The sequence below is a fragment of the Triturus cristatus genome, chromosome 11 (genome assembly GCF_964204655.1).
Source record: "Triturus cristatus chromosome 11, aTriCri1.1, whole genome shotgun sequence".
Classification (NCBI taxonomy): Eukaryota; Metazoa; Chordata; class Amphibia; order Caudata; family Salamandridae; genus Triturus; species Triturus cristatus.
Genome location: NC_140594.1, coordinates 1,050,952,410 through 1,050,979,255, shown reverse-complemented (window position 1 = coordinate 1,050,979,255; position 26,846 = coordinate 1,050,952,410). Strand labels below are relative to the sequence as shown.

Here is a 26,846-nt window from a genome sequence, read left to right as displayed (position 1 = left end):
TCTTGTCTGCACATTCTACGGCAAGATACCCTCCAAGAAGTCCTCAATGAAACCTTCCATAATCTACCACGAAGAGCAGAGGCCTCTCATTACTGAGGTAGCTTCATAAAAAAAGCAACTTTCAAGGTGGAAACAATATTAATAATCTTAATAGCATGATTGGCACACTTACCACAAATCTACCAGAGAACCCTCTGAGCCACAGCTCAAGACAAATTGTTTTGCTAAATTTAGAATGAGAGAGATCACAGGCTGTTCTGAAGAAGTACTGTTAGTGGAATGGACGTTGGAACATCAAATATAGAAGATATTAGCATATGCAAAGGATTGTTTCAACCCTCTTTGCTCCGATCTACGCCGCAGCGCACCTACAGAATCACTGAGACATGTTAATAACAGCCATCTGTTCATCACCACAGACAACAAAACATTTTCCACATAGGCCACACTATAAACCCACACTCTATCCATCCTACGCTGATCTTATGGATAATCATAACATATCCTATCCTACAGTCTTCCCCACTCCAGGGTCAAGGGCAGCTACACATGATACAATAAGCGCACACCATCATGCCCTACACCAAAACACTTCATGCATAGGCCACACAATAAAGACGCAAAATACACTATGATTTATAAGGGTGCACCACTCTATCTCACACTCCACTAAAAGCTGGAGTGCCGTAACTTGTGACATGATAAGGGCAACCCTGTGGCCACCACAAGTGACACCACAATAGTTCCAACATAACCCACTCCCTAAATCCACCATCTCCCAACCAAGCAGGACCCACTGAGTAGCATGTGACGTGTCCACCGAAAAGCGCTTTGAAGCCTAGGCACGGGTGTAAAGCACTACACAAATGCAAATACAATGCAATTCGCTTTTGGATGGAGGAAGATCAGATGAAAAAAAGATGAAAGAAAAAAATATTTGTAAGTACCACTTCTTTTCCTAAAGGTCATATTTCCCAAAACACTTCATGCCAGCTGATTTCCAAAAAAAAAAAAAAGTAAAGAGCTGTTCTTACCTGAGAGGGTGGCGAACTGCTTGTGAAGCTGTTCTATAATGTCCACTGCCACCAGAGGCCTTATCTCCTGCTGCATGATTTCATCTGTGGAGAAAGGAAAAGGGGCCCAATGAATACCAGAGATGCTTGAGCAGCGAAAGCAAAGAAACGCACGCGGCCCAGCGCGGGGCACCACAAAGAGGGCCCTCAGAGGGTGACAGGGCCTGGCGCGCGCGGTATGTTAGCACATGACTCGCGAGAGGAAGGCTCTGACGCGGGGGAAACCCGTGCACGCGCCCCACAGTATTGCTTTGTGTGCAGGGTAATGTTTCCACATTAAACATGGGCTGTGCAGGTTCTATAGCGTGTCATATAGTATGCATTCATAAATCATTCTTCGGGTTCGTCTAGGGAATTCTCCAGACGGTTGGCCACGCGCCCCGTTTAAACTGTTCTTCCAGAGCTTGGCCTTTCACAACGGTCTGCAGAAAACGTACCCCAGTTCAATTCTCATTTTTAAACCCTGCGCAGTTTCTGTGCATTTTAATGTTCTCACCAAAAATAAAAAAAAGAGGAAATGAGATGTGAGAAACAATGGCAAATTATTTTGCGAGCAGAGCTGGCGTCTTTGAAGCGCAGAATGAAAGGAAGCCAGGCACAGCTGTAGGTGCAGTCACAAAGGAGGAGGGTGGGGGGGGGGGGGGGGGGAGGGGGTCAGGTTTTTGGGGGGACTCCAAACTGTCCTGCCGGCGAGTGAACTCGCGGCGACCCGGCTGCGTGTCAGATCTTGTAAATAATGCAAGCGGATGTCTGGAGGCGGCTCCAACTCGCCTCTTCTTGAAGTGCGTGGGTATCATGTCTGCGACACAAGCTCTGTTGACATCAGGAGGCTACCACAGCCGCGGGCACAAAGCCCAGCTTATCTTTAAAGCTAGCATCACCTGAAGGATGTGGGAGGCTCCCGAGGCGGAAGCACCCTGTTAGGTTTTGGCTGATAAAGCGCTATCTCCTTGTCTAATGCACAGAGCTCTCCTACTGGAGTGCTTTGTACTGTGTCATGTTTTCTATTCTGTCCCATTTGTTTGTGCATAAAATCAATAAAATGCCTGATTATTTGAAAGAAGCATTACCATGCCACTGGACTGCAGTGTATTTGGTGGAGAGGCACCATGAAGGTAAGGTGAACAGGAACATTTCTGTTTTTTAAGAACCGGTCGCGTGGCACAGCTCACGATAATAAATAACGTCCTGTCACGTGAGATCACCAACTGTCACTTCGACTCCCTCAGGGATCTTGGAAGGTTTCGTCCCGAACATTCCATCCTCCTCACCGAAACATTCACCGCACGCGCGCACGCACGCAGCATGTTTGTTAATGCCCTGTCCAAAGATTGAAAGCCCCATATGACCACCAAGGTGGCCTTAGGAATCCTCCATTTGTCGGAGATGTGGTTATGGTCTTCTTTGTGGCCATCTGCCTCCTCCCCATAAAAGACGTCCTTCTGTATCACTGCTGTGCCTGGCGGCCTTCACAGCGGGCAGCTAGTCATTGCCCATTGATAAGCTCTCCATTCCTCAATGGCTATGTCAGCACGCAGGATGCAACCATATGGCTTTCACTGATTGTATTCATCTCTTTATTTATGTATTCTTAGAAGGCTTCTGTAGAGCGCCAACACATCACCCTCTTCCAGGGCTTTAAATGGGAAGAAAAAATTAGGGGGGTCTCTCAAATGGGCTACAGCCACCCAAACATGCGCACTTTAGGCCTTAAACATATGTTCTGTTAAGGAGCCAGGGGGGAATACTGCACGGCCTCCCTGGTCTCCTTTGGAGTGCTGGGTTTACATGACCCAACAAATCCTTGCGTTACTTTCATGCAGTTTTGAATATAAAACGCAGGAGAGCCAGTGGCGGCTCCTTCGCTAAGGCAGAGGAGTGTCGCCCCACTGCTTTTTAGCAGTGAAATAAAGGGAAAATAAAATGATAATAACTTGCGTTATCATTTTATTTTCTCCTAGTTCTGCAGCTTTGCGTGAGGGGGCGTGGGCAGGGAAGAAGTGGTAGCACCCTCCTAAGTGCGCAATTACTGGTTGGCTGGCCCTCTCGGGCTGGCCAAACAATCTTACACACTTCGCATGTTCTTCATCCAGGCTGCTTTACAGCCTGCGTGTAGAACATGGTCAGGCTCGCAGTCAGTGTCTGAGCGCCGAAACACAGCGCTCAGACCAATCACAATGCTGCTACGCCAGAGTTGTGATGATTGGCTGAGTAAGGAGTCTGGGATTGCTTCCTGTCCAGGCCAGCGAGGGAGGACTACGGAGGAGAGACGCGGCGAGGAAGCGGCGAAAGGGTAAGTTTTTTATTTAATTTTTTAATACCTGCTTCCCCAGCGTCCTCCCCCCTCCCGCCCCAGCCCCACTACCTCCGATCCATGCTGGCCGCCGCTGATGAGAGCAAAGTATAAATTGGTGCAGAACCAGTGGTGTAACGAAATCTAAGGGGGCCCCCAACAAATTTCACAGAGGGGGCCCCCCCCAGCTCTGGACCCAGTCAGTAGCTTTAAGGACAGGGACCTCACTGCCCGTGCACTGTCCAGGAGGGGGCACCCTGGAGCCCGGAGGCCCTCCGCACCATGGGTGCTGCAGGGGCTATTGTTACATCAATAGCTACACACCAAGGATTTAAGCGGCTTGTGGGGAAGGTGATGGTGTTACCATGTATTACATGGAATAAAGTACCAGCTGCCGTAGATGATAATGATATTGTAAGTCACCTTCAGCCTCGTTCCGCTATATCATGGGTACTCACAAACTTTCTGTCGGGGCCAAAATTACAGCTTGTTTGTGGCTGAGGGCTGCACCGGTAGGGGTGGGGTTAGTGGGAGGGGGGGTGGGGTTAGTGGGAGGGGGGGGCGGGGTCAGTGGGGGGCGGGGCTAGAGTAAAAAAAATCAAACCCGTTTCAAAACATTAGACAATGCTGTATTTCAAAATGTAATGTAAATGTTTTTTGTATAGCGCGGGTTGCACTCCACGGAGCATCTTTGCGCTTCTGAGTGTGAAAGAACCAGATGAAATTGATTCTTGTGATGTAATTGGGTTGGAATGTTATATCATATTCTTGCATTTTGTGTCGGATAAAGTATAAATCCAGGTTTTAAGGGTCCTTCTGAAAGGGATTTCTGTGGGGATTTGTCGGAGTGGGGGCGGCAGAGAATTCCAGGCTTTGGACCCCAAAACTGCCAGGGCTTTACCTCCTTTGGTTTTCAGTCTAAACTTGGGGATGGTAAGAAGATTCTCACTTTGGGATCTTAAACATCGTGAGGGAACGTAGTGTTGGAACATGTTTTCAATGTATTTGGGTCCTGTTTTGTTAAATGCCCTAAAGGTGATTAACAGGATTTTAAACAGCACCCTTTTATGTATTGGCAGCCAATGTAGGGTGCTCATAGCTGTTGAAGCTGAGGTCCTTCTTTTCCATCCCAACACTAGTCTGGCCGCTGCATGCTGTACCATTTGCAGTTTATGGCATACCGTCCTATTTGTTCCTGCGTATATGCTATTGCAGTAATCGATGCGGGAGGTAATGAGGGCTACTGCCACCATCTTCCTCGCTGCAAATGGGATCAGATCAAAAAATTTCCTGAGTCCTTTTATTATGCCGAAGCAGGTCCCTGCCACGGCTGTTGCTTGTTGTTGGAAACTCAGAGAAGGGTCACATTTTATCCCCAAATTTCGGACTGCATTAGCTGTATTAGGGGGGACGATAGCGTCTTCTGGCCACCATAGAGTTGGGTTGAAAGAGTTGTTTTTTCCAAAGGGTAGAATCTCAGTCTTCCCAGAGTTACATTTAAGATGATTCGTGCTCATCCAGTGGAAAGTGGCCTTAATGCAGTTTTTGAGTCTAACTTCTGCTTCGCTGGATTCATCCTCCATCACTAGGATGAGTTGTGTGTCATCCGCATATGAGATGGTAGCTATGCCGAAGGATGATATGAGGGTAATCAGGGGGGCCATGTATACATTAAAAAGCGTCGGACTCAGGCATGAGCCCTGCGGAACACCTGAGTTTAGTGGAATCTCTGCTGATCTAAAATGGCCCAAGGTGACCACTTGCCGTCTGTTTGTTAGGAAACTCTTTAGCCAGCTCAGTACCTTAGCAGTTATCCCTGCCGCGGCTAGTCGGTCTATCAAGATGGTGTGAGACACCGTGTCGAAAGCCGCGGACAGGTCTAAAAGTATGAGGACTGCTTTTCTGCCCTTGTCTAGTGCTGCTCTAAGTGTTTCCAAGGAAAAAATTAGAGCCGATTCCGTCGAATGCTTTGCTCTGAAACCAGCTTGGTTTGGGTGCCAGATATTATTTGCCTCTAGAAAAGTGGTGAGCTGTTGATTTACTTCCTTTTCTGTAAGTTTACAGAAAGTATGGAGTAGTGAAATAGGTCGTAGATTAGTGAGGATGGTAGGGTCTGATGATGTTTTTTTTGTAAGGGTCTTACTGCTGCTAGTTTCCATTCCTCAGGGACTACTCCCCGGGAGAGTGAAGAGTTAATAATATTATTGATGATGGGATTTACGATCTCCACCATGGTGTGGAGAACATAAGGGGGGCAGGGGTCAAACGGGGAGCCAGATTTGATTTTAAGGATTTTTCTCTTAGATTCTTCCAGGCTAACTTCCTGAAAGAAGGCTAACTGGCTTGCCGCGTTATTGTTTTTTGTTTGGGACTCTTCCAGGGGGGAGGGGTATGGGAAATCTTTGCTGATCGTCTGTATTTTCTCGTTGAAGTAGTCCGCGATGTTATTACATAGGGTTTGGGAGGGGGGAATGTCTCTCTGCATGTTCTTTGGATTGATATAGGAGTTGACAATATTGAAGATATCTTTTTGTTTGTTGTTACTATTGGTTATGGCATCGGTGAAAAAGTCCTTTTTGGCTATTTTTATCATCCCATGGTAGTGTCGGCGAGCCACTTTGTACCTGGACTGATCAGTTATATTATATTTTCTGCGCCAGGTCCGCTCTAATGCTCTAACCTTCCTTTGTTCTTCCTTTAGGGTTTGGGAAAACCAGGGGGCAGAGGTTCTATGTTTCTTTTTGCGCCTTAAACTTGGTTTTATTTTGTCATTTTCCGTAGCTAGGGCATCCATCCATTCTCTGAAGGACTGGCTATCCTTCTCAGGGTTCCCTACTGCTGATGGTCTGGTTTCTAGTGCCTTGGTTAGGAACCCCGGTTTTCCTGTCAGGTTCTTCCAGTGGGGCCCACCCTGGGGGACGCAAGGCTTTATCCCTGGTTTATGTTTCATTATTCCTTGGAGTTCAAAAGGGATGTAGCTGTGATCGGACCAGGTTAATTCTTGGGGAGGTTTTACAAGAAGTGTGTCCAAGTTTGAACAAATGCAGTCAAGGATATGACCTGCATTATGTGTGGGCATGGTGGTAAGTATTTTGAGGCCGAGGACCTTCATAGTTTCCGTAAAACCTAAGGTGGCATGATCTGAGGAGGAGTCTAGGTGTATATTTGTGTCTCCTAAAATAGTGAAATTAGCAGATGTAACTACAAAGAGCACTTTTTGATAATACATTTTTATTAGAAGACAATAGCAATCTTAAGAGGCATTGCATAGCTTCATACACATTTTGACCTCAATTCCATCACAGTCTCTCTCCGTCAGTCAGTCTCTCTCAGTCAGTCAGTCTTTTTCTCTCTGTCAGTCAGTCTCTCTGCCGGTCAGTCAGTCTCTCTCTCTGTCAGCCTCTCTCTCTGTCAGTCAGTCAGTCTCCCTCTCTCTCTCTCTGCCAGTCTCTCTCTCAGTCAGTCAGTCTCTATCTGTCAGTAGTAGTGATCAAGAAAAGGTACTCCAAGGAAAGGGAAACCTGGCATCTCGTGACATCTAATGGTATGGCAAGCTGCTTCATTAAACTGCAGACTTGCTTTCAACTCCGTCAGTCTCTCTCAGTCAGTCTCTTTCTAGCAGCCAGTCTCTCTCTTAGTCAGTCCGTCTCTCTCTTAGTCAGTCCGTCTCTCTCTGTCAGTCAGTCTCTCTGTCAGTCAGTCAGTCTCTCTGTCAGTCAGTCAGTCTCTCTGTCAGTCAGTTAGTCTCACTCAGTCAGTCTCTGTCTCTCTCTCTCTCTCTGCCAGTCTCTCTCCCAGTCAGTCTCTCTCTACCTCAGTCAGTCAGTCTCTCGGTCAGTCAGTCTCTCTGTCAGTCAGTCAGTCTCTCTCTCTCAGCCAGTCAGTCTCTCTGTCAGTCTCTCTCAGTCAGTCTCTTTCTATCAGCCAGTCTCTCTCTCTGTCAGTCAGTCTCTCTCTCTGTCAGTCAGTCTGTCTCTCTCTGTCAGTCAGTCAGTCTCTCTGTCAGTCAGTCTCTCTGTCAGTCAGTCAGTCTCTCTGTCAGCCAGTCAGTCAGTCTCTCTCAGCCAGTCCGTCACTCTCTGTCAGACAGTCTCTGTGTCAGTCAGTCTCTCACAGTCAGTCTCTGTCTCTCTCTCTCTCTCTCTCTCTGCCAGCCTCTCTCTCTCTCAGTCTCTCTCTCTCTCTCTCTCTCTCTCTCTCTCTCTCTCAGTCTCTCTCTACCTCAGTCAGTCTCTTTCTATCAGCCAGTCTCTCTCTCAGTCAGCCAGTCTCTCTGTCAGTCAATTAGTCTCTCTGTCTCTATCTCTCTGTCTTTCTCTCTCTGCCAGTCTCTCTCTCTCTCTCTGTCAGTCTCTCGCTCAATCAGTCTCTACCTCAGTCAGTCAGTCTCTCTGTCAGTCAGTCTCTCTCTCAGCCAGTCAGTCTCTCTCTCAGCTAGTCCGTCACTCTCTGTCAGTCAGTCTCTCACAGTCAGTCTCTGTCTCTCTCTCTGCTAGTCTCTCTCTGTCAGTTTCTCTCTCAGTTAGTCTCTCTCTACCTCAGCCAGTCAGTCTCTCAGCCAGTCCGTCAGTCTCTCTCTCAGCCAGTCTCTCTGTCAGAATCTCTCAGTCAGTCTCTTTCTATCAGCCAGTCTCTCTCTCAGTCAGTCAGTCTCTCTGTCAGTCAGCCTCTCTCTCAGCCAGTCAGTCAGTCTCTCTGTCAGTCTCTCTCAGTCAGTCTCTTTCTATCAGCCAGTCTCTCTCTCAGTCAGTCAGTCTCTCTGTCAGTCAGTCTCTCTCTCAGCCAGTCTCTCTGTCAGTCAGTTAGTTTCTCTGTCTCTGTCTCTCTCTCTTTTTCTCTCTGCCAGTCTCTCTCTCTCTCTCTCTCTCTGTCAGTCTCTCTCTCAATCAGTCTCTACCTCAGTCAGTCAGTCTCTCTGTCAGTCAGTCTCTCTGTCAGTCAGTCTCTCTCTCAGCCTGTCAGTCTCTCTCTCAGCCAGTCCGTCACTCTCTGTCAGTCAGTCTCTGTGTCAGTCAGTCAGTCTCTCACAGTCAGTCTCTCTCTCTTTTTGCCAGTCTCTCTCTGTCAGTCTCTCTCTCAGTTAGTCTCTCTCTACCTCAGTCAGTCAGTCAGTCTCTCTGTCAGTCAGTCTCTCAGCCAGTCAGTCAGTCTCTCTCTCAGCCAGTCTCTGTCAGAATCTCTCAGTCAGTCTCTTTTTATCAGCCAGTCTCTCTCTCAGTCAGTCAGTCTCTCTGTCAGTCCGTCTCTCTCTGTCAGTCAGTCAGTCTCTCTGTAAGTCAGTTAGTCTCTCTGTAAGTCAGTTAGTCTCTCTCAGTCAGTCTCTGTCTCTTTTTCTCTCTGCCAGTCTCTCTCTCAGTCTCTCTCTCTCTCAGTCAGTCTCTCTCTCAGTCAGTCTCTCTACCTCAGTCAGTCAGTCTCTCTGTCAGTCAGTCTCTCTGTCAGTCAGTCAGTCTCTCTCTCAGCCAGCCAGTCTCTCTGTCAGTCAGTCTCTCTCTCTCTGTCGGCCAGTCTCTCTCTCTCAGCCAGTCTCTGTCAGAATCTCTCAGTCAGTCTCTTTTTATCAGCCAGTCTCTCTCTCAGTCAGTCAGTCTCTCTGTAAGTCAGTCTGTCTCTCTCAGTCAGTCTCTGTCTCTTTTTCTCTCTGCCAGTCTCTCTCTCAGTCTCTCTCTCTCTCAGTCAGTCTCTCTGTCGGTCAGTCTCTCTACCTCAGTCAGTCAGTCTCTCTGTCAGTCACTCTGTCAGTCAGTCAGTCTCTCTCTCAGCCAGTCAGTCTCTCTGTCAGTCACTCCCAGTCAGTATCTTTCTATCAGCCAGTCTCTCTCTCTGTCAGTCAGTCAGTCTCTCTCTCTCTCTGTCAGCCAGTCTCTCTCTGTCAGCCAGTAAGTCTCTCTCTCAGTCAGTCTCAGTCAGTCAGTATCTCAGTCTCTCAGTCAGTCTGTCAGTCTCTCTCTCTCTACTCTCTCTGTCTCCACTCTCTCTCTCTCTACTCTCTCTCTCTCTACTGTCTATCTCTCCACATTCTCCCTCCACACTCTCTCTCTCTCCACTCTCACTCTCTCTCCACTTTCTCTCTCTGTCAGTCTCTCTCTCAGTCAGTCAGTCTCTATCTGTCAGTCTTAGTCTCTCTCTCTCTCTCAGTCAGTCATTCTCTCTCTCTCAGCCAGTATCTCAGTCAGTCGGTCTCTCTGTCAATCCGTCTCTCTCTGTCAATCAGTCTCTCACAGACAGTCTCGGTCTCTCTCTCTCTCTGCCAGTCTCTCTCTCTCAATCTCTCTCTCTCAGTCGGTCAGTCTCTCTCTCAGTCAGTCTCTCTCTACTTCAGTCAGTCAGTCAGTCAGTCTCTCTGTCAGTCAGTCCCTCTGTCAGTCAGTCAGTCTCTCTCTCAGCCAGTCCGTCACTCTCTGTCAGTCAGTCTCTGTGTCAGTCAGTCTCTCACAGTCAGTCTCTGTCTCTCTCTCTGTCTCAGTTAATCTCTCTCTACCTCAGTGAGTCAGTCTCTCTGTCAGTCAGTCTCTCTGTCAGTCAGTCTCTCTCTCTCTGTCAGTCAGTCTCTCTCTCTCAGCCAGTCAGTCTCTCCGTCAGTCTCTCTGTCAGTCTCTTTCGATTAGCCAGTCTCTCTCTTAGTCAGTCCGTCTCTCTCTGTCAGTCAGTCTCTCTGTCAGTCAGTTTGTCTCTCTCAGTCAGTCTCTGTCTCTCTCTCTCTCTCTCTGCCAGTCTCTCTCTCTCCGTCTCTCTTTCTCTCTCTGTCAGTCTCTCTGTCAGTCTCTCTCTACCTCAGTCAGTCAGTCTCTCAGTCAGTCAGTCTCTCTGTCAGTCAGTCTCTCTCTCAGCCAGTCTCTCTCTCTGTCAGGCAGTCAGTCTCTCTCTCTGTCAGTCTCTGTCTCTCTCTGTCAGTCAGTCAGTCTCTCGCTCAGTCAGTCTCAGTCAGTCTCTCTCTACCTTAGTCAGTCAGTCTCTCTGTCAGTCAGTCTCTCTGTCAGTCAGTCAGTCAGTCAGTCTCTCTCAGCCAGTGTGTCACTCTCTGTCAGTCAATCTCTGTGTCAGTCAGTCTCTCACAGTCAGTCTCTGTCTGTCTCTCTGCCAGTCTCTCTCTCTCTCAGTCTCTCTCTACCTCAGTCAGTCTCTCTGTCAGTCAGTCTCTCTGTCAGTCTCTCTCAGTCAGTCTCTTTCTATCAGCCAGTCTCTCTCTCTCAGTCAGCCAGTCTCTCTGTCAGTCAGTTAGTCTCTCTGTCTCTCTCTCTTTCTCTGCCAGTCTCTCTCTCTCAGTCAGTCTCTCTCTCTCTCTGTCAGTCTCTTTCTCAGTCAGTCTCTACCTCAGTCAGTCAGTCTCTCTGTCAGTCAGTCAGTCTCTCTCTCAGTCAGTCATTCTCTCTCTCAGCCAGTCCGTCACTCTCTGTCAGTCAGTCTCTGTGTCAGTCAATCAGTCTCTCACAGTCAGTCTCTGTCTCTCTCTCTCTCTCTGCCAGTCTCTCTCTCTCTCTGTCAGTCTCTCTCTCTCAGTTAGTCTCTCTCTACCTCAGTCAGTCAGTCTCTCTGTCAATCAGTCTCTCAGCCAGTCAGTCTCTCTCTCAGCCAGTCTCTCTGTCAGAATCTCTCAGTCAGTCTCTTTCTATCAGCCAGTCTCTCTCTTAGTCAGTCAGTCTCTCTGTCAGTCCGTCTCTCTCAGTCAGTCTCTGTCTCTTTTTCTCTCTGCCAGTATCTCTCTCAGTCTCTCTCTCGCTCAGTCAGTCTCTCTCTGTCAGTCTCTCTACCTCAGTTAGTCAGTCTCTCAGCCAGTCAGTCTCTCTGTCAGTCACTCTCAGTCAGTATCTTTCTATCAGCCAGTCTCTCTCTCTGTCAGTCAGTCAGTCAGTCTCTCTCTCTCTGTCAGTCTGTCAGTCTCTCTCTCTACTCTCTCTGTCTCCACTCTCTCTCTCTCTCCACTCTCTCTCTCTCTCTCTCTCTACTGTCTATCTCTCCACACTCTCTCTCTCCACCCTCTCTCTCTCCACACTCTCTCTCTCCACACTCTCTCTCTCTCCACACTCTCTCTCCACACTCTCACTCTCTCTCCACTTTCTCTCTCTTTATCTCTGGGGGGCCATGGGTACATTACCTGCACAGTCCAGGGGCCGCCAAGGAAGGCATGCCGAGCCGCTGGCGGCCCGCGGGCCGTACTATGAGTACCACGGCGCTATATGGTCATGAAATACCTCAGTGAGTTGCAATATCGTTATAATGTATGGCAGGGGCTAATTTATCTCATAAAGTACAGCCACCAGTTTAACTATGGCCTTATGTATGCCCCCCTACAATTTGCTTCTAAGGACACTACAGATAGTTCCACTAGTGATATTCTAGACAATGCATACAATAAAAAACGCATAGAGAAAATAGTGCAGATGTCTGTGATAGTCCACGCAGGCTTGGGTAATTGCTGATTTGGGTAATACATTTAAAATGCTTGTATTTGAATAACCTTTTCAATTTACCTGCTTGGATTGAAATATATTACTTCCCCACACAACCAGTGCTTAATTTTAGCCGGTGGTTTCCGGTGTTCAACACTGGATCTTAATTTGGTTCCGGTGCTCCGCACCGGCACTTAATTGTTAACACCAAACTTAGGACAGTCTGCCACATGGTGGCGCTGCTCATCTAATTTAGAGATGAGCAGAACAACGGTTGTTTATAAATACAATATACATGAAATAATACTAATATCTGCAACCATAGTCATTCCTTTAGCTTTGGGGACCTCGGATTATCTGAACTGTAGAACTTGATGGAGATCAAGGCCAGTAGTTGTTTTGCAGCGATGACAGGAGCGATGGTTGGTGTAAGTTGCAGTGGCCTCCTGGCCAGGGCCCTGGCACTTAATATTTTACAAATCAAGCACTGCACACAACAACTCCCCTTGGGTGCAGAGGACACCATGCCTGCATTTAACTATTTAAAAAAAATGCTATCCCTGTCCCCTTACAGCAGACCATTACCAAAACAAGATCCCTGTGCAAGGCACAACTGTAATTGTCATTGAGAAAAAAAGGCTGGTGTTGTAGGAGAGCCTTTTGGGGGAGGGGGTCAACTACCCTAGCGCTCACCTACCACAATCACTCATATGCAATCACCCCTCCACATCCTTCACCACTCATTCAACATTCCAGCTATATTTTGTCCCTCCATTGCCCCTAAGTAGAGTCCTGGTTATGTTTCTGGGGTTGCGCACATCCTCTTCCTATGGTTGCCTCCTAACTGGCTTTATATGGGCATGAGCTGGATTTTAATGTCCCTACCAGTACAACAATTAGAAAGATCAGATTGGTATTTTTTTATTTTTAGCGATTTATTTTAGCGATTTCTAAAGCGCCTGGTGACCCAAGGGCATCCCCGCGCTATGTAACTTGAAATCCTAGTGAGGGGGAGAGAGGGGGGAAGGCGACCGAAGGGTGTTATTTAGGAAACAGATGGGTCTTTAGTTTTTTGCGAAAAGCAAGGTAGTTGGATTCTAGTCTGAGGGCGCGAGGGAGTGCGTTCCAGCCCTTAGCCGCTTGAACGGAGAATTGTCGACCTCCTGTGCGGGTTCTTTTGAATCTGGGGGTGCTGACTAAATTCTCATTTTGAGATCGTAGGGATCTGGTTGCTGTGTAAGGTGTGATCATTTTACTAAGGATCGCTGGACCAGATCCGTTGTAAAGCTTGTGTGTAGTACACATTGCTTTAAAGTGCACCCTTTGGCGCACGGGGAGCCAGTGCAGGGCTTTGAGGGCTGGCTTGGCGGACATTCTGGAGGGAGTGTTAGTAATCATGCGTGCTGCCGCGTTCTGTGTCCGCTGGAGTTTCGTGATAGTAGACTCGGGGGCTCCCAAGTAGACCAGGTTGCTGTAGTCCAGGCGGGACAGCACTAGTCCCTGGATGAGGAGCTTCCTGGACATAGGTGGGAGTAAGGGCAGGATTTTACGGGTCGTGCGCATGAGCCCGAAGCATGTGCCCGAGGTTTTGGTTGCTTGGGTTTTCATCGTGAGCTGTGGCTCAAGCCACACCCCGAGTGTCTTGATTTCGCGTTTTGGGGGGGGAATTTCTCCGAACACATCGGGCCATAGTGTAGGAGGGATAGTTGTCCATTGCTTGCCAAGTAGCATTACTTCTGTCTTTGTCCCATTCAATTTTAGTGATGAGTCATTCATCCAGTTGTGGATACCTATGAGGCAGTTAGTCAGATTTTCAGGATGGTCGATAAACTGGGACAAGGAGACGACTAGTTGGGTGTCGTCAGCGTAACTCACCATTTTTATGTCAAATGGTGTTACCACGTCCTCGAGGGGGGCCATATAGACATTAAAAAGCGTCGGGCTCAGGGAAGAGCCCTGGGGGACGCCGCTGGTGAGTGGGAGGGTGGATGAGTGATGGTTATCGTCCCACACTTGAAAAGTGCGTCCTATAAGAAAGGATTCGATCCATTTGATTGCTGTCCCGGTAAGTCCTGCATTCGCCAGTCTATGCAGAAGGACACGGTGGTTGACCGTGTCAAAGGCTGCACTTAGATCCAGGAGGATCACTGCCACTGATCCTCCTGAATCCAGTAAGCCCCTTGCCTCTTCAATGACTGCGAGGAGTGCGGTGTCCGTTCCATGGCCCGGGCGAAATCCGGTTTGGGATTGTCGGAGCAGGTTATTAGTTTCAAGGAACTGGGATAGTTGGATGTTTACCAGTTTCTCAGTGACTTTGCTGATGCCAGGGAGTAGGGATATTGGTCTGTAGTTGGACAGGTCCGATGGATCTAGCTGAGGTTTTTTTAAGAGTGCTTTGACCACAGCACTCTTCCAGCTGTCGGGAACAGTTCCGTGGGCGAACGAGCAGTTGATGAGATCCGTGATGGTAGGTACAATTACTGAGGCTACGGTCTTGAGGAACCTGATAGGGGCTGGGTCCAAGGGTGATCCACTTTTCATTTTTGTTAGGGTTCGCTCAACCTCTAGGGGGGTGACAGGTCGGAATGTCTGTAGCGTGGGGCGACAGATGCTTTCAGTCTGTTCGAGGGGAGTACGGCTTTCCGTGAGGCTGGGGGAGCTGGGGGGTGGGAGGGAGGCCAGGATGCGGGTGATTTTATCGTTGAAGAAGTTCGCTAGCTCATTACTTCTGTCAACTTTGGGGGTGTTGGAGGGGGAGGTGGTGGGGACCTTGATCAGCTCTTTGACGATTAAAAAGGATTCTCGGGCTGAATTAGATGCTTCTTGTATTCGCGTATCATAGTATGATGCTTTAGCTGATTTAATGGCCTCTTTGTAGAGTTTGACCGTAGACTGGTAGGCTTCTTTGTTGGCATGTTGCCAATTTTTTCTCCAGAGTCGTTCGGCTTTTTTGCAGTTTTTACGAAGTATTCTTAGATCTGCGGAATACCATGGTGCTGAGCCATGTTTGCCGTTTTTGTCTTCCCTATTTCTGAGAGGGAGTACTAGGTCTAGGGAGGCGGTAATCCAGTCCCTGAATCTTCTGTCTGCCGTAGTTGGATCTCCAGCGTGAGCAGGGATGTTTTTTTCAAGGGTCTTAGCCCATTCATCCGTGGGGAGTCTGGACCAGGTCCTGTCCTTACTGAAGGTGGGGGGTATTCGGTTTTTCCTGAAGGTTCCAGGTAATTGGAAGGGGACAAGGAAGTGGTCTGTCCAAGGGAGGGGAAGGGCCTCCTTCGCTAGCATCAAGGGCGAGCTGGTAAACACAGGGTCTAATAGGTGGCCCTTGGTGTGGGTGGCTCCGGAGTTTAATAGGCGGATGTCAAAAGCCGCTAGATCTTGAATCAGATCATTGGCTGCAGAGTCGGCCGGATCTTCTAGGTGGATGTTCAGGTCCCCAACTATCATATAGTTTGATAGGGAGTGGGCCTGAGTTGTGACTAGGTCTAGAAGAGAGCAGGTGAAGGGGCCTGGGAGGCCAGGGGGGCGGTAAACAAGGAGTCCTGTTAGAGAAGTGGTTGGGTTGAGTGTAACGGTAAAATGCAGACTTTCTGCGTCGGTAATCTGTGCGTCGTGGGTTTTGCAGTGGAGGTGTTCTCGATGGATGATAGCTACACCGCCTCCTCTACCTAGAGGGCGGGGTAGGGATTGGATACAGTAGCCCTGTGGTGTTGCTAGTACCATGTCTGATTGCGAGTGAGGGCCGAGCCACGTTTCCGTGAGGAAGAGTATATCAATTTCATGATCTTCTATGATGTCGGTAATCTGTGTCGCATGTTTTGGAAGTGAACGACAGTTTAGAGAGGCAAGGTTAAGGATGGCGGGTTTGATAGGTTTAGTGGGGAGCGTGAGCTGGACTGGCTTGCATAAGGAGCAGCGAGTGAAAGGTCCCTTGAGATCATAGGTGTAATCACAGGAGGGTGGGGGGGGTCTGAGGCTCAGTAGTTCTCTACGAGAGTACCTTATGTTAGGGTAAAATGATTCGGGCAGGAGTTCTGGCCCTAGGCCCGGTCGTGCGCGGACGGGCGCAGACGGGCTTGCCTTAGGCGCGCCTTCGGCGCGCAAACGGCGCTCCCGCTGCGCTCGTCCGCTGCGCTGGTGGGGGCGGCACATTTGTAGTAAATGGTAGAGGGCGTGGCCTCGCAGGGGGCGTGGCTACACCTTTGCCGCGCTGGCGGAGAGGGCGTTTTCCAAGTCGATCTGGGGGTCTGGCTGGCGCTAAGAGGCAGCGCTTCAGCAGGTGAGCTCGTGAAGTAAAGTGGTCTAAAATCAGAATTACAATTTTTTTAAAAAACAAACAAACAGTGCGTGAGCAAGTAGCAAACCTCCGGCTTCCGCCTCAGAGGGAGTTTCAGGTTATATGATTCGTTGCGCTTTTCTAGCGTTTTTATACTGGTTCCTAGGTGGGCGTGGCCTCGCAGGGGGCGTGGCTACACCTTTGCCGCGCTGGCGGAGAGGGCGTTATCCAAGTCGATCTGGGGGTCTGGCTGGCGCTAAGAGGCAGCGCTTCAGCAGGTGAGCTCGTGAAGTAAAGTGGTCTAAAATCAGAATTACAATTTTTTTTAAAAACAAGCAAACAGTGCGTGAGCAAGTAGCAAACCTCCGGCTTCCGCCTCAGAGGGAGTTTCAGGTTATATGATTCGTTGCGCTTTTCTAGCGTTTTTATACTGGTTCCTAGGTGGGCGTGGCCTCGCAGGGGGCGTGGCTACACCTTTGCCGCGCTGGCGGAGAGGGCGTTTTCCAAGTCGATTTGGGGGTCTGGCTGGCGCTAAGAGGCAGCGCTTCAGCAGGTGAGCTCGTGAAGTAAAGTGGTCTAAAATCAGAATTACAATTTTTTTAAAAAACAAACAAACAGTGCGTGAGCAAGTAGCAAACCTCCGGCTTCCGCCTCAGAGGGAGTTTCAGGTTATATGATTCGTTGCGCTTTTCTAGCGTTTTTATACTGGTTCCTAGGTGGGCGTGGCCTCGCAGGGGGCGTGGCTACACCTTGCCGCGCTGGCGGAGAGGGCGTTTTCCAAGTCGATCTGGGGGTCTGGCTGGCGCTAAGAGGCAGCGCTTCAGCAGGTGAGCTCGTGAAGTAAAGTGGTCTAAAATCAGAATTACAATTTTTTTAAAAAACAAACAAACAGTGCGTGAGCAAGTAGCAAACCTCCGGCTACCGCCTCAGAGGGAGTTTCAGGTTATATGATTCGTTGCGCTTATTAGTTCATAGTTTAACATGCAATATAAGAAGAAAACACTTTAAGTGTGGTCTACAGCTGCCCTGGTGACCCCCTGACTGACAAAGACAGAAAAGCCATATTCAAATGAATAACAATGATTTTTTATAAAGTTCTATTTCGGAACCATAATGGGGCCTTTGCAGAATGTTAAATTGTGAACAGATGGCTATATTTGACTGTTGCAGTTAAAGGTAGCAACCTTATCTCTGCCCCAACAAGTTCCTTGCAGCCTCTTCCCCTCTCAGACAAGCAGTGCTCTAAGGAAGATGAGATCTGTGAGGAGGAGTGGGAGGGGGTATCTGTTCCTGTAAGGAGGCCAGCTCGGAGTTAACCCCTTCCATGCGGCGCAAATTCCGCCGCGGTGCTGACCGTTTCTTGCGCGGGCGGGCTCATGACGGAACGGTTCCGTCATGAGCACAGCTCAACCGACGCTCATGACGGAACCGTTCCGTCATGAGCATGGAAGGGGTTAAAAAGAAACATAAGTTGTTATTTTGTTTCTCTTCACTTCTGAGTCAGCCCATGTCAGCACAGAGAGGCTCAAAGCAGGCTGCAAAAGGCATCTGCTTTACAGGAGACGAGACACACACCCTGGACAAACAAGCTGAGGGGGCACCCCCTTCATATATAGAAGAGTGGGGGGCCCCCGCACTGCGGGGGCTGCGGGGGTGTCCGTTACGCCCCTGTTCAGAACAGGGGTGGGAAGTTTAAAGGGCGTTACCTATCACTGTGATTTTTTTAACTTTAAATCCACAGTGATTGGTCGTGCTTCCAGCATGTTGATGCAAATGATCATGCTTTTCCCATCATGCATAGCACCAATTATAACGTAGTGAATAAAGGGAGTGGGAAGTCGCGTCTCGTGATATGTATCCTGCAGGCCCATTACACCGCGTACTTCGTAAGTGCAACTCTTAATCTAAGTTCTGGTTTCCGTTATGTGTACTTTCATTTGAAGCGATGTATGTACAAAACTATAAATATCTTGCAAAAGGAGTGGGTCAGCATTAAATGCTCACTGCTATTGGGAGAGGAGCATCCCGCTGCTTTCCATAGCAGTCTTGCATTTTGTTTCATATGCTAAATATGCTAAATAAAAGCATGCAGACTTCTGTATGTTTCCTATAATGTCTCCGGCAAAAGGTAACAGTAAAAGAGAGAGCTATACAGTATAGACCCCACAAGTGGTTCTGACTCGAAACAAGCTTGCCTGCTGTTTGTGGTCATCCAGGCCTGTGCTCGGAGGACTCAGTGCCATGCCATAATTTTGAGGATTCCTAGGGGAGAGTAAAGAAAAGCAGCTAGTTTGTCATTATTGCCGCCAGGGCCAGACTGGCCGTAGCCGGCACTGGGTGTTTCCCCGGTGGGCCGCCAGGGTGGGGGCCGGTTTTGGACCCCTGGGGAGCCGTTTTTGTTATCGGGGCCCCCTGTAACAAAAGTTGCTGCAGTGTTTTCCATGCCCCCCTGGTGGGCGGTCCGACTCGATTACGAGGGCCGGTTTGCGTTCCCAGTCCGGCCCTGGCCAGAGCATTCTGTGTTTGTTACTATTTGGGCTTCAGCTATTGTCAGCAGCAAGTACTAAGTGCAATCCACACCACTGGCACTTTATTATCCATCAGTATGTGGCTAAGCAGACACCACATTGCTTACCGCTATAAATCCACTATTGTGTAATGGGCACTGGCTTACTGTTCCAGTCTTATTTTTTGGTGGATATGTTTAGTCATTTGCTGGCAGTAGAGTCCCTTGTGTGCTGATGCAAATTGCAATGTTGCTTAGGCAAGGAGAAATGCCTCTACACGTTAATACATTTTACTTTACATGTCAAATATTTTCAGGGCTCGGCTAGCTCAGGGGCAGAGACTGGCATCTATAAATTCACCACAATTTCCCATTGCACAAATAGATGGTACCCCACCAAAAGCCAAATGCGATACATTCACCTCTCTTCCCCATATACTGTCAAACAAACATAGATAAGTATAAGTGATTCCATTGTCACACATTTATAAAAGCAAGCTATTCCATTAAGGAAGAGTTCTAAAGGCTCACATGGTGGTTAAGCAGTAGATAGTTTGCGGTGGATGCATGTGGAAGAGACTAAATAACCAATTATTTTTTTCTGGTTTGGATCACAAGAGCAGCAGAACATAGCACCCCATTTGAACAGCTGCAATGGAAGGATATGGTGTGATGGTATCAGTGTCCATGCATCTCTTGCCCGGCCTCTTAGAGTGTCAAGTGCCACAGGTCCCTAATAATGCTGGAGCCTTGTTGCCTTAGTAATGCACTTGGCGGTGACTCAGGTGACAGTAGTTAAAAGGAGATCCCACAGAGATGCCCAAAGCATGCTGCATTCTTTTGAACCACCCCTTCTCCTGCTCCCCCCGTTGATGTCTCAGGCCCAGGACCACCCCAGCTTGTGCTCTCTACAGTTGCTGCTGCCCATCTCCCTCCACAACTTCTGATTCTGTGGAGAGTACCAAATCCTAACCTTCCACCTCTTGGGCAGTACATAACCAACTAGATGCAGTGCAAAGACAGCAATGTGTGCATGTTATATAATAAAAAAATCTTACTTGTTGCAATTTGCACGTGTAAACAACTGTTTCTAATATTTCAAGACTTCACATTGAGAATTGGTTTCTATACCTTTTTAATTTCTCTCAAACTCTCTATCAAAATGAGTTTTATATTGCGCCACTTGCCGCTATTTTTTTTCTCCACAATTTTCTCAGAGATAAGAGCCCTTTGAACGGCCCTTATGTTAGTCAGACTCATTCGCTTGCTACGTAAAAGTCATCCCCAACTTTTATGCCCCCCCACTTTGAAATGTCATCACCCGCCACTGGTCAAGACTGATTTGCATATGGTTGGGTTTACACTGGGAGTGACATGGTGAGTAAAAAAACAATGGATTTAACCCAGATCTTTCGACTGCGGGTGAATGTCTGATTTGTTCCACGTTCTGTCCATCATTTATGTGTCTTTTGCATTCTCGCTTTAAGTGCACTGGGTATGCCAAGACATGGGTCCCAGGCTCACTGTGCCACTGGATTCAAGCTAGCATGGCTGATGAGGGGTGATACCCCAATACCTGTCCTAGGATGCTTGTTTCTGGTCCAGGGACGATCTGGCTTGGCAGTTTGGGCTGTATGGTTCCCAGGGGGAACAGGGTCAAGACTGATTTGCATATGGCTGGGTCAAAACTGAGGTGGCATGGTGAGCAAAAGAACAATGGATTTAACCCAGATCTCTTGACTGGGGGGTTAATGTTTGATTTATTCCACTTTCTGTCCATCAATTGTGTGTCTTTAACTTTCTAAAAGTTTAAAAATTGTGACTTAAAATCTAACTTTACCATTAGAGAGGGTTTTACATTACAATTCTTTAGAGACCAAACTCAACACTTCTACCTGCTCCGAATTGAAAGTTATCGCTTATCAAAAGTAGTAAGGAAACTCAATAATATCCTACGGAAGAGGCAGGCAGGCAGTGAAAAACAAATGTAAGAATTTCTCATTACCAGGATATGCAAAATATAAAAGCATATGTCCAACTTTTTAAATACACTGCACTCCGCCCTATGGGCTGCTTGGAGCCTACCCTAGGGGTGACTAATATGCATTACAAAGAAAGGTTTAGGCCTGGCAAAGGTTTATTTGCAACTATGGTGAGACTCACACAAGCTCTGTTATATCTTTTAATCAGTTTAAACTTTGTTAATCGTGCAAGATGTCTTCTGACGCGAGCAGACACCATTTGACCCCCGTGGATACAATTGAAGAACATGTTATATTCTGTTGGCAATTACTTGCAAGGCATAGGTTCGCCGTGAAGCAAGCCCCTGATGAAGGGCGCAGCCCGAAATGCATTGGGCAAGTTCATGAACACAAATGTTTGAAGTCAAATGACTAGAACTGATAAAAAAAATCAGAGTATGATTCACTAAATAGATAACAAATAAAAATAAAGGTCAAATTGATTACCTTATACAAGTGAAGAATTCATTCCACAGGTGCGGTTGGGGATGCACCCCAGTTCCTGGGGACAGCGCAAATCAACAAAATGTTTATTTTGCCAGGTTGAAATAGCAATTTAAATCCACAAACACAGGCTGCAATGGCAGGCCTGAGACATGTTTAAAGGGCTACTTAAGTGGGTGTCACACTCCGTGCAGCAGGCCCACTAGTAGCATTTAATTTACAGGTCTTGGGTAAATGTAGTACCACTTTACTAGGGACTTGGAGGTAAATGAACTATACCAATTAGGTGTAAGTCAATTTCACCATGTTTAAAGGTCAGAGCACAAGTCTTTTAGCACTGGTTAGCAGTGGTAAAGTGCGCAGGGTCTTAAAAGCCAACAAAAACGGGTTCAGAAAGCAGAAGGGTGAAGGCAAAAGGTTTGGGAATGACCCTGCGAGAGGGCCAAGTCCAACATGCATAATCTCACATAATCTTCTTGACATTTTGTGTAATTACACAAAAGCAAATCACCCCTACTCTAGAGTAACCACAAGACAGAATACACTCTACAAAGCAGCAAGTAGCGCATAAGCAAGGGATCCATGGAATGTACTGAAAACGAATGAGAGCAGAAATAACAAGTGTGGTCAACACACAGCAAGGGTGCAACCCTGTTGCGTTGGTGCAAGACCATTTCCTCATCAGAACGGACAGTGAAAGCTTACCCCTACACAGCTACAGCAGGTGGTAGATTACCATCCTTCTGAGAGTACAGGTTCTTCAGGTAGCACTGTAATTAAAAACCACAGGTGGAAAACATAATTTCTTGATTCCAAGTAGCAAGGAAACACATCTGGAGTAATAATTTGCTGCCATCCAGAAATAACAGAGTGAGTTTCAGGAGCAGTGTGCAGTAAAAAAAAAATACTCATCTATCATGAATAGCGTGTGTAGTGACAATACCTACCAAAGCTTCAAGTATCGGCAGCCAGTAATAATTTTGGCACTTTTTAGCAGCATGCAAGAGCTGATGTTGTCAAACATGGCATAAACTTGACATAGGACACACACTCATGTAGTCTTGATCCTCACGCCTCATCTACAAATTGATCAGTGTGTCAGCCGCTCTGTTCTCTCCACGGTTACCAGCTTTAATAACACCGAATAGCTGCATCTCAATGGAAGGAAAAGACAGGCCCTGATTTAGAATCTTGGCGGACGGGTACTCCGTCATACACGTGACGAATATCCCATCAGCCTTTTTACAAGTGAATTGCTTCCTAATAAACTTTTAATAATGTGGAAGTGATACCCATCACATATGTGGCTGAGTACCCGTTCACCCAAAATATAAATTGGTCCCATCAATATTCCCTAAAATAAATATTGCATAAAACTTGAGAACTATGCAAACAGATTTCAATTTCTAGGAATTGCATTACCCAAGCGGAGAATGTAAAACACCTAGAGTAATTATTGACTTGGTCATGTCTATGGAACATCATACAAATGCTACAGTTTTGTCCTTGAACTATTTCTAATATGGATTTTGTCATTCCTCTTGAAAGAGCACAGAACCAAGGTAGTCTGAGTACTGTACTAAGTATGTGATTATGGTGATCTTATGTTCAATGGTACATATTACCATGTTGGACACTTATTTCCTGTAATGCAGAATTATATGGTAATGCTTAGGCTTGGTGACTGGGAGTGCAACAGGTGATCCATAACACATGTACTGATACAATGTACTGATTACGCGGCCAGATGCAAAGACCTATTCCACTCTTCTCCAACTCATCATGACCAACAGAAGTCAATAAAAACATTCTGCCATTCTCCCCAGAAGACTCGACGGGTATACTTTAGTCACTAGAAGGCACCCCTACAATGCTGACACCTTAATATTGACAATACTGTCCTACTACAAGGAACCATTCCATATGTCCTCAGGATTGCCCCAATCTCCTAAAAAAACAAACACTGATCAAGACAACCTCACTAATTATAATACTATCATGTACCTTAGCTTCCTGATAAAGGTCATGGAAAAGGTTGTCGCCACTAGCTTCATGACAAAATCAGAATCAATGACCGCCTGCAGAAATAGCAATCTGGCTTCAGACACTAATACTACACAGAGAAAGAAACCTTCCAAATATTTTTACAATGCCCTTGAAATCACTAATGACATTACCCAGGATGTGAACAATACCCAGTTCTACCTGAAGAACCATGATAACAACAAATTTAATAATTCTCTTGCCCCTACCCACGAGCACATATCAAACTGAGCCCTCCCAGGATGGATTTCGCTCACATCATCAACACTAGTATATAACCCCAGGTGCAGAAATAGCTCGACAAGTTGAATGTCGATGGCTTCAGTATTCAACTCATGAACAGCGCTCAATAATTTACTTTCCCCGTTGATTCTAACCTCAACTTCAAAATCCACAATGTGCATAAGAAAAAGACAACCTGGCATCAACTGGCCATACTCTACAGAGTTAAGCCATTCCTCCAAGATGACAACTTCAGAACAGCCATCCAAGAGCAAGTGTTATCCCACCACAACTGAGGCAAAGCACTAGTGTCTGAAATCCCGGATCTGCCTCCTCTGAAGTGTTCTCCATACAGCGGTCTCATCAAAGATCTTCAGTGGCTTGACAGGATTACATCCACACTCATAGATGCCCTCTGACTCCCCCTCTCAGCCTGCATCACCTTCAAGACCTGTTGCATGACCCGTAAGGCCATACGCTTAGGCACCACACAGTATGTAGCCTCTAAATTCAAGACATCAGCGGGATAATCCATGACACGTTGCAGCAACATCATCAAATGAATGGACTAATAAACCAACAGATGGCAAGTTCTTAGCACCAGATCATCTCATGCTATGCTGCAAGAGTATGGAATGCTGTCCCGCTTGGAATATGTACTCACTCTCTTTCACTACGGAAAAAATATCAAAATCGAGAAACATATTGTTTTTGTGTAACTCCCAACCACATCTCATTCCATAATAACACCCCCCCCCCCCCCCCTTCACACCGCCTTCCCCTACCCGCTTGTGGTGCTCGTTCAGTCCCCCGGCCCCTGCTTCCTTCTCACTCTGGTTGCCCTACCTCCACTCTCTGGACAGGATTCTGATGCTTTCTAGCTGGAATCCCGCAATCTAAAACCATTTACTAATTGAGAAATAAGCAACATATTGATCCCAAGATTTCCACGTGGTGTCCTTGGAGGCACAAAGTCATCTTCAGTCCTGAAGGGTTAGAATGCTTTACACGTACTAGGTCGTTATAATCACTTCTTGTTGAGTTTTGGGGTGTGCATTTTCTTGATTTCTCTACAGGTCTTGCAACAAGACACAACATTTATTGGTATCCATGGCAACTAATAGAAATGGCCAAGGAATGGAAAAGGGACTATACCCCCCTCAAGAACAGAAAGAACTATCAAAAATCAAGACAACAATGGACACAGTTAGCAGAAAAGTTAAAAAGTAAAAAAAAAATAGATGCTTGAAGCAGAGAAGAACGAGCCATCAGGCAGGCCTGGGAGCAGACTTCATCTGGGATTATAATTTAATGCCAGCTCTGGATTTTAATGGGGTCATGAACCCCCAGTTTAGCATCTGCTGTGGGGAGGGGGTGCTGCACTGAGCCCAGTGGGCTGATGAGCTGGGTCAACCTCCCTGGTTAGTTCGTTATGGCCTGTCCTGTCTGCAGGTTTGCAGACACAGGCTCATGTATATAATACTGAAAGGGAGTACCACACCAGGTCTGAAGGGCGGGAGCCCAGGTTTGCTAAATGAGCTAAGAGCCGTGGAGGAGAAAGATACAAGAGGGAAATGTGGGAAAAAATACACAGAGGGAAACAGAGCAGAACGAAGTATGGAAAGAAAAGAAAAATAAGGAGAGGAGAAAAAAGAGAGATGGGTAGGTAGAAATGGAGACAATAAAGAAGGAAACGAGGTGTGAAGGAAGGGTTGAATGAGTCAAGGGTGAAAGGATGGAAAGAAATATGAGAGGAAGTATTCAAAGAAAGGATGGAATGATGAAATGAAGGGTGAACGTAAGGAAGGGTGAAGGGTGTGAAAGGAAGGATGGTATGAAGGGTGGATGGACTGAAGTGTGAAAGGAATGTGAAAAGTGTAAAAGGATGGGTGGAAGTGTAAAAGGATGGGTGGAAGTGTAAAAAGATGGATGGGATGGTGAAAGGTTGGATGGATTAAAAGATGGATGATGCAAAGATGGAAGGGGTAGAAAGATGACAGGGTAGTGGGATTGGTGGATTGAAGGAAGAGTGAGAAGGTGGATCCATACATGGATGGATGGAAGGGTGAAATGAACTCTGTAGGGAGCGTCAGGCTCACGCGCTTTACTCACTGGGTGCTATTTTATGGCCAGTCCAGCCCTGGGCATTGCCAAATGCCAATGACAACAGACCCGATATCTTGACTTTGTAGATGGGTGTTTTTAATATAGCCTTTTAAGCACCAGACCAACACACCTTAAGAATACAATAATGTCCAAATAACCTATTTGGATTTCATATTCTAAGTGTACAAACTTTACCATGATGGTAACCATTAATGATCAAAGTCTATTATCTCTAGTTGATTCAACATTTTTGTAGACAGGAGATACATGTTATCATAATAAAGTTGTTTTGAACCACTTGGCAAGATAAACTCAGGACACAAAATAAATGCCATGTCAGGAAAGGAGGAAGACCAAGGCGCTCACAGAGACAAATCTTAATTCCATATAGCACGCAAACATTTCTCGCAAGATATTGATTTTAATCATAACTAAAGGGAGGATTATGGCTTTAGATAACTGTCTATCAGTCATCTACTTGATAGCAGTCTGGCCCACTCACATCATGAAACATCACTTCAGTACTCAGCTGTTAGTAGAAATCTGAGTTACTCCAAGGACAAACTCTGCTATTGTTTATCAATAAATGGTGTATATTGAACGGGCTAGGCCTCATAAATGTGATTTTTTTTTTGCTAAACTTAGTATTACTTCCAAATATTTCCTTCAGTATTTTTTATTTATTATGTTTTTTCTTCCTCCCCCTTTTCTCGTTCTTTCAGTTCTGTCTGTAAATGTTCCCTTGTTTTTCCACTCTTTTTTCCCTTATTGGGTATAACCCCTTATGCCACCTTTTGTTTCCTCTTCCCGCTGCTCCCGTTTCAATTTTTTGTTTAATTATTTTTTTCCTGCCTCTGTTTTCTTTTTTCCTTTCCTTCCTTATATGGGGGGGGGGGGATCTATATATCCTCCTTATTTCCCCTCTTCCTGCTCTTCCTCTTTCTTCTACTTATCTAAGTTTTCTACGCCCCTATGTACAAAGCTTTATTGGAGGTCGCAAATGGCGCAAATCCCAGAATTGGGCCATTTGTGACTGAAAAAAGCATTTTTAAATGTACAAAAAACAAATTGTGATTCAGTGACTTGTTACCGAATCACAATTGACTTTAAGAATCAGTATTTGGAAGGGGTGTGTTAAGGGCATCACTTACAAATATTGAATCGCACTGGTATATATTAATGTTTTAAAACTGAATTTCAGTCGCAAAACATTAATATTTTACTACCTCCTCGTAGGACGTGGTAATCCATTCACAAATGGGAAGGGGTCCCCAAGGAACACCTTCCCCTTTGCAAATGTAAAAAAAATATATTTTTAGGAGATGGCAGTGGTCCTACAGACTACTGCCTACTCCTAAAAAATGAAACTTAAAAGTTTCATTTTCTATTTTTAAACACATCCCGTTTTCCTATACGGAAAATCGGTTGCAAAAAATAATTGTTTTATTTAAAAACAATCACAGACATGGCAT

At 46.6% G+C, this 26,846-nt stretch overlaps 1 protein-coding gene across 7 annotated transcripts in view; it reads right to left on the bottom strand.

Moving 5' to 3' along the window:
* The window catches only part of MCF2L2 (MCF.2 cell line derived transforming sequence-like 2), a 2,345,299-nt gene that overhangs the window by 1,986,153 nt on the left and 332,300 nt on the right, over window positions 1–26,846 (bottom strand). For all 7 annotated transcript variants that reach the window (XM_085635348.1, XM_085635350.1, XM_085635347.1 and 4 more), the window contains exon 2: window positions 1,035–1,118. In XM_085635348.1, the coding sequence (XP_085491474.1) occupies window positions 1,035–1,118 (84 nt within the window). The remainder of the gene's footprint in view (window positions 1–1,034; window positions 1,119–26,846) is intronic.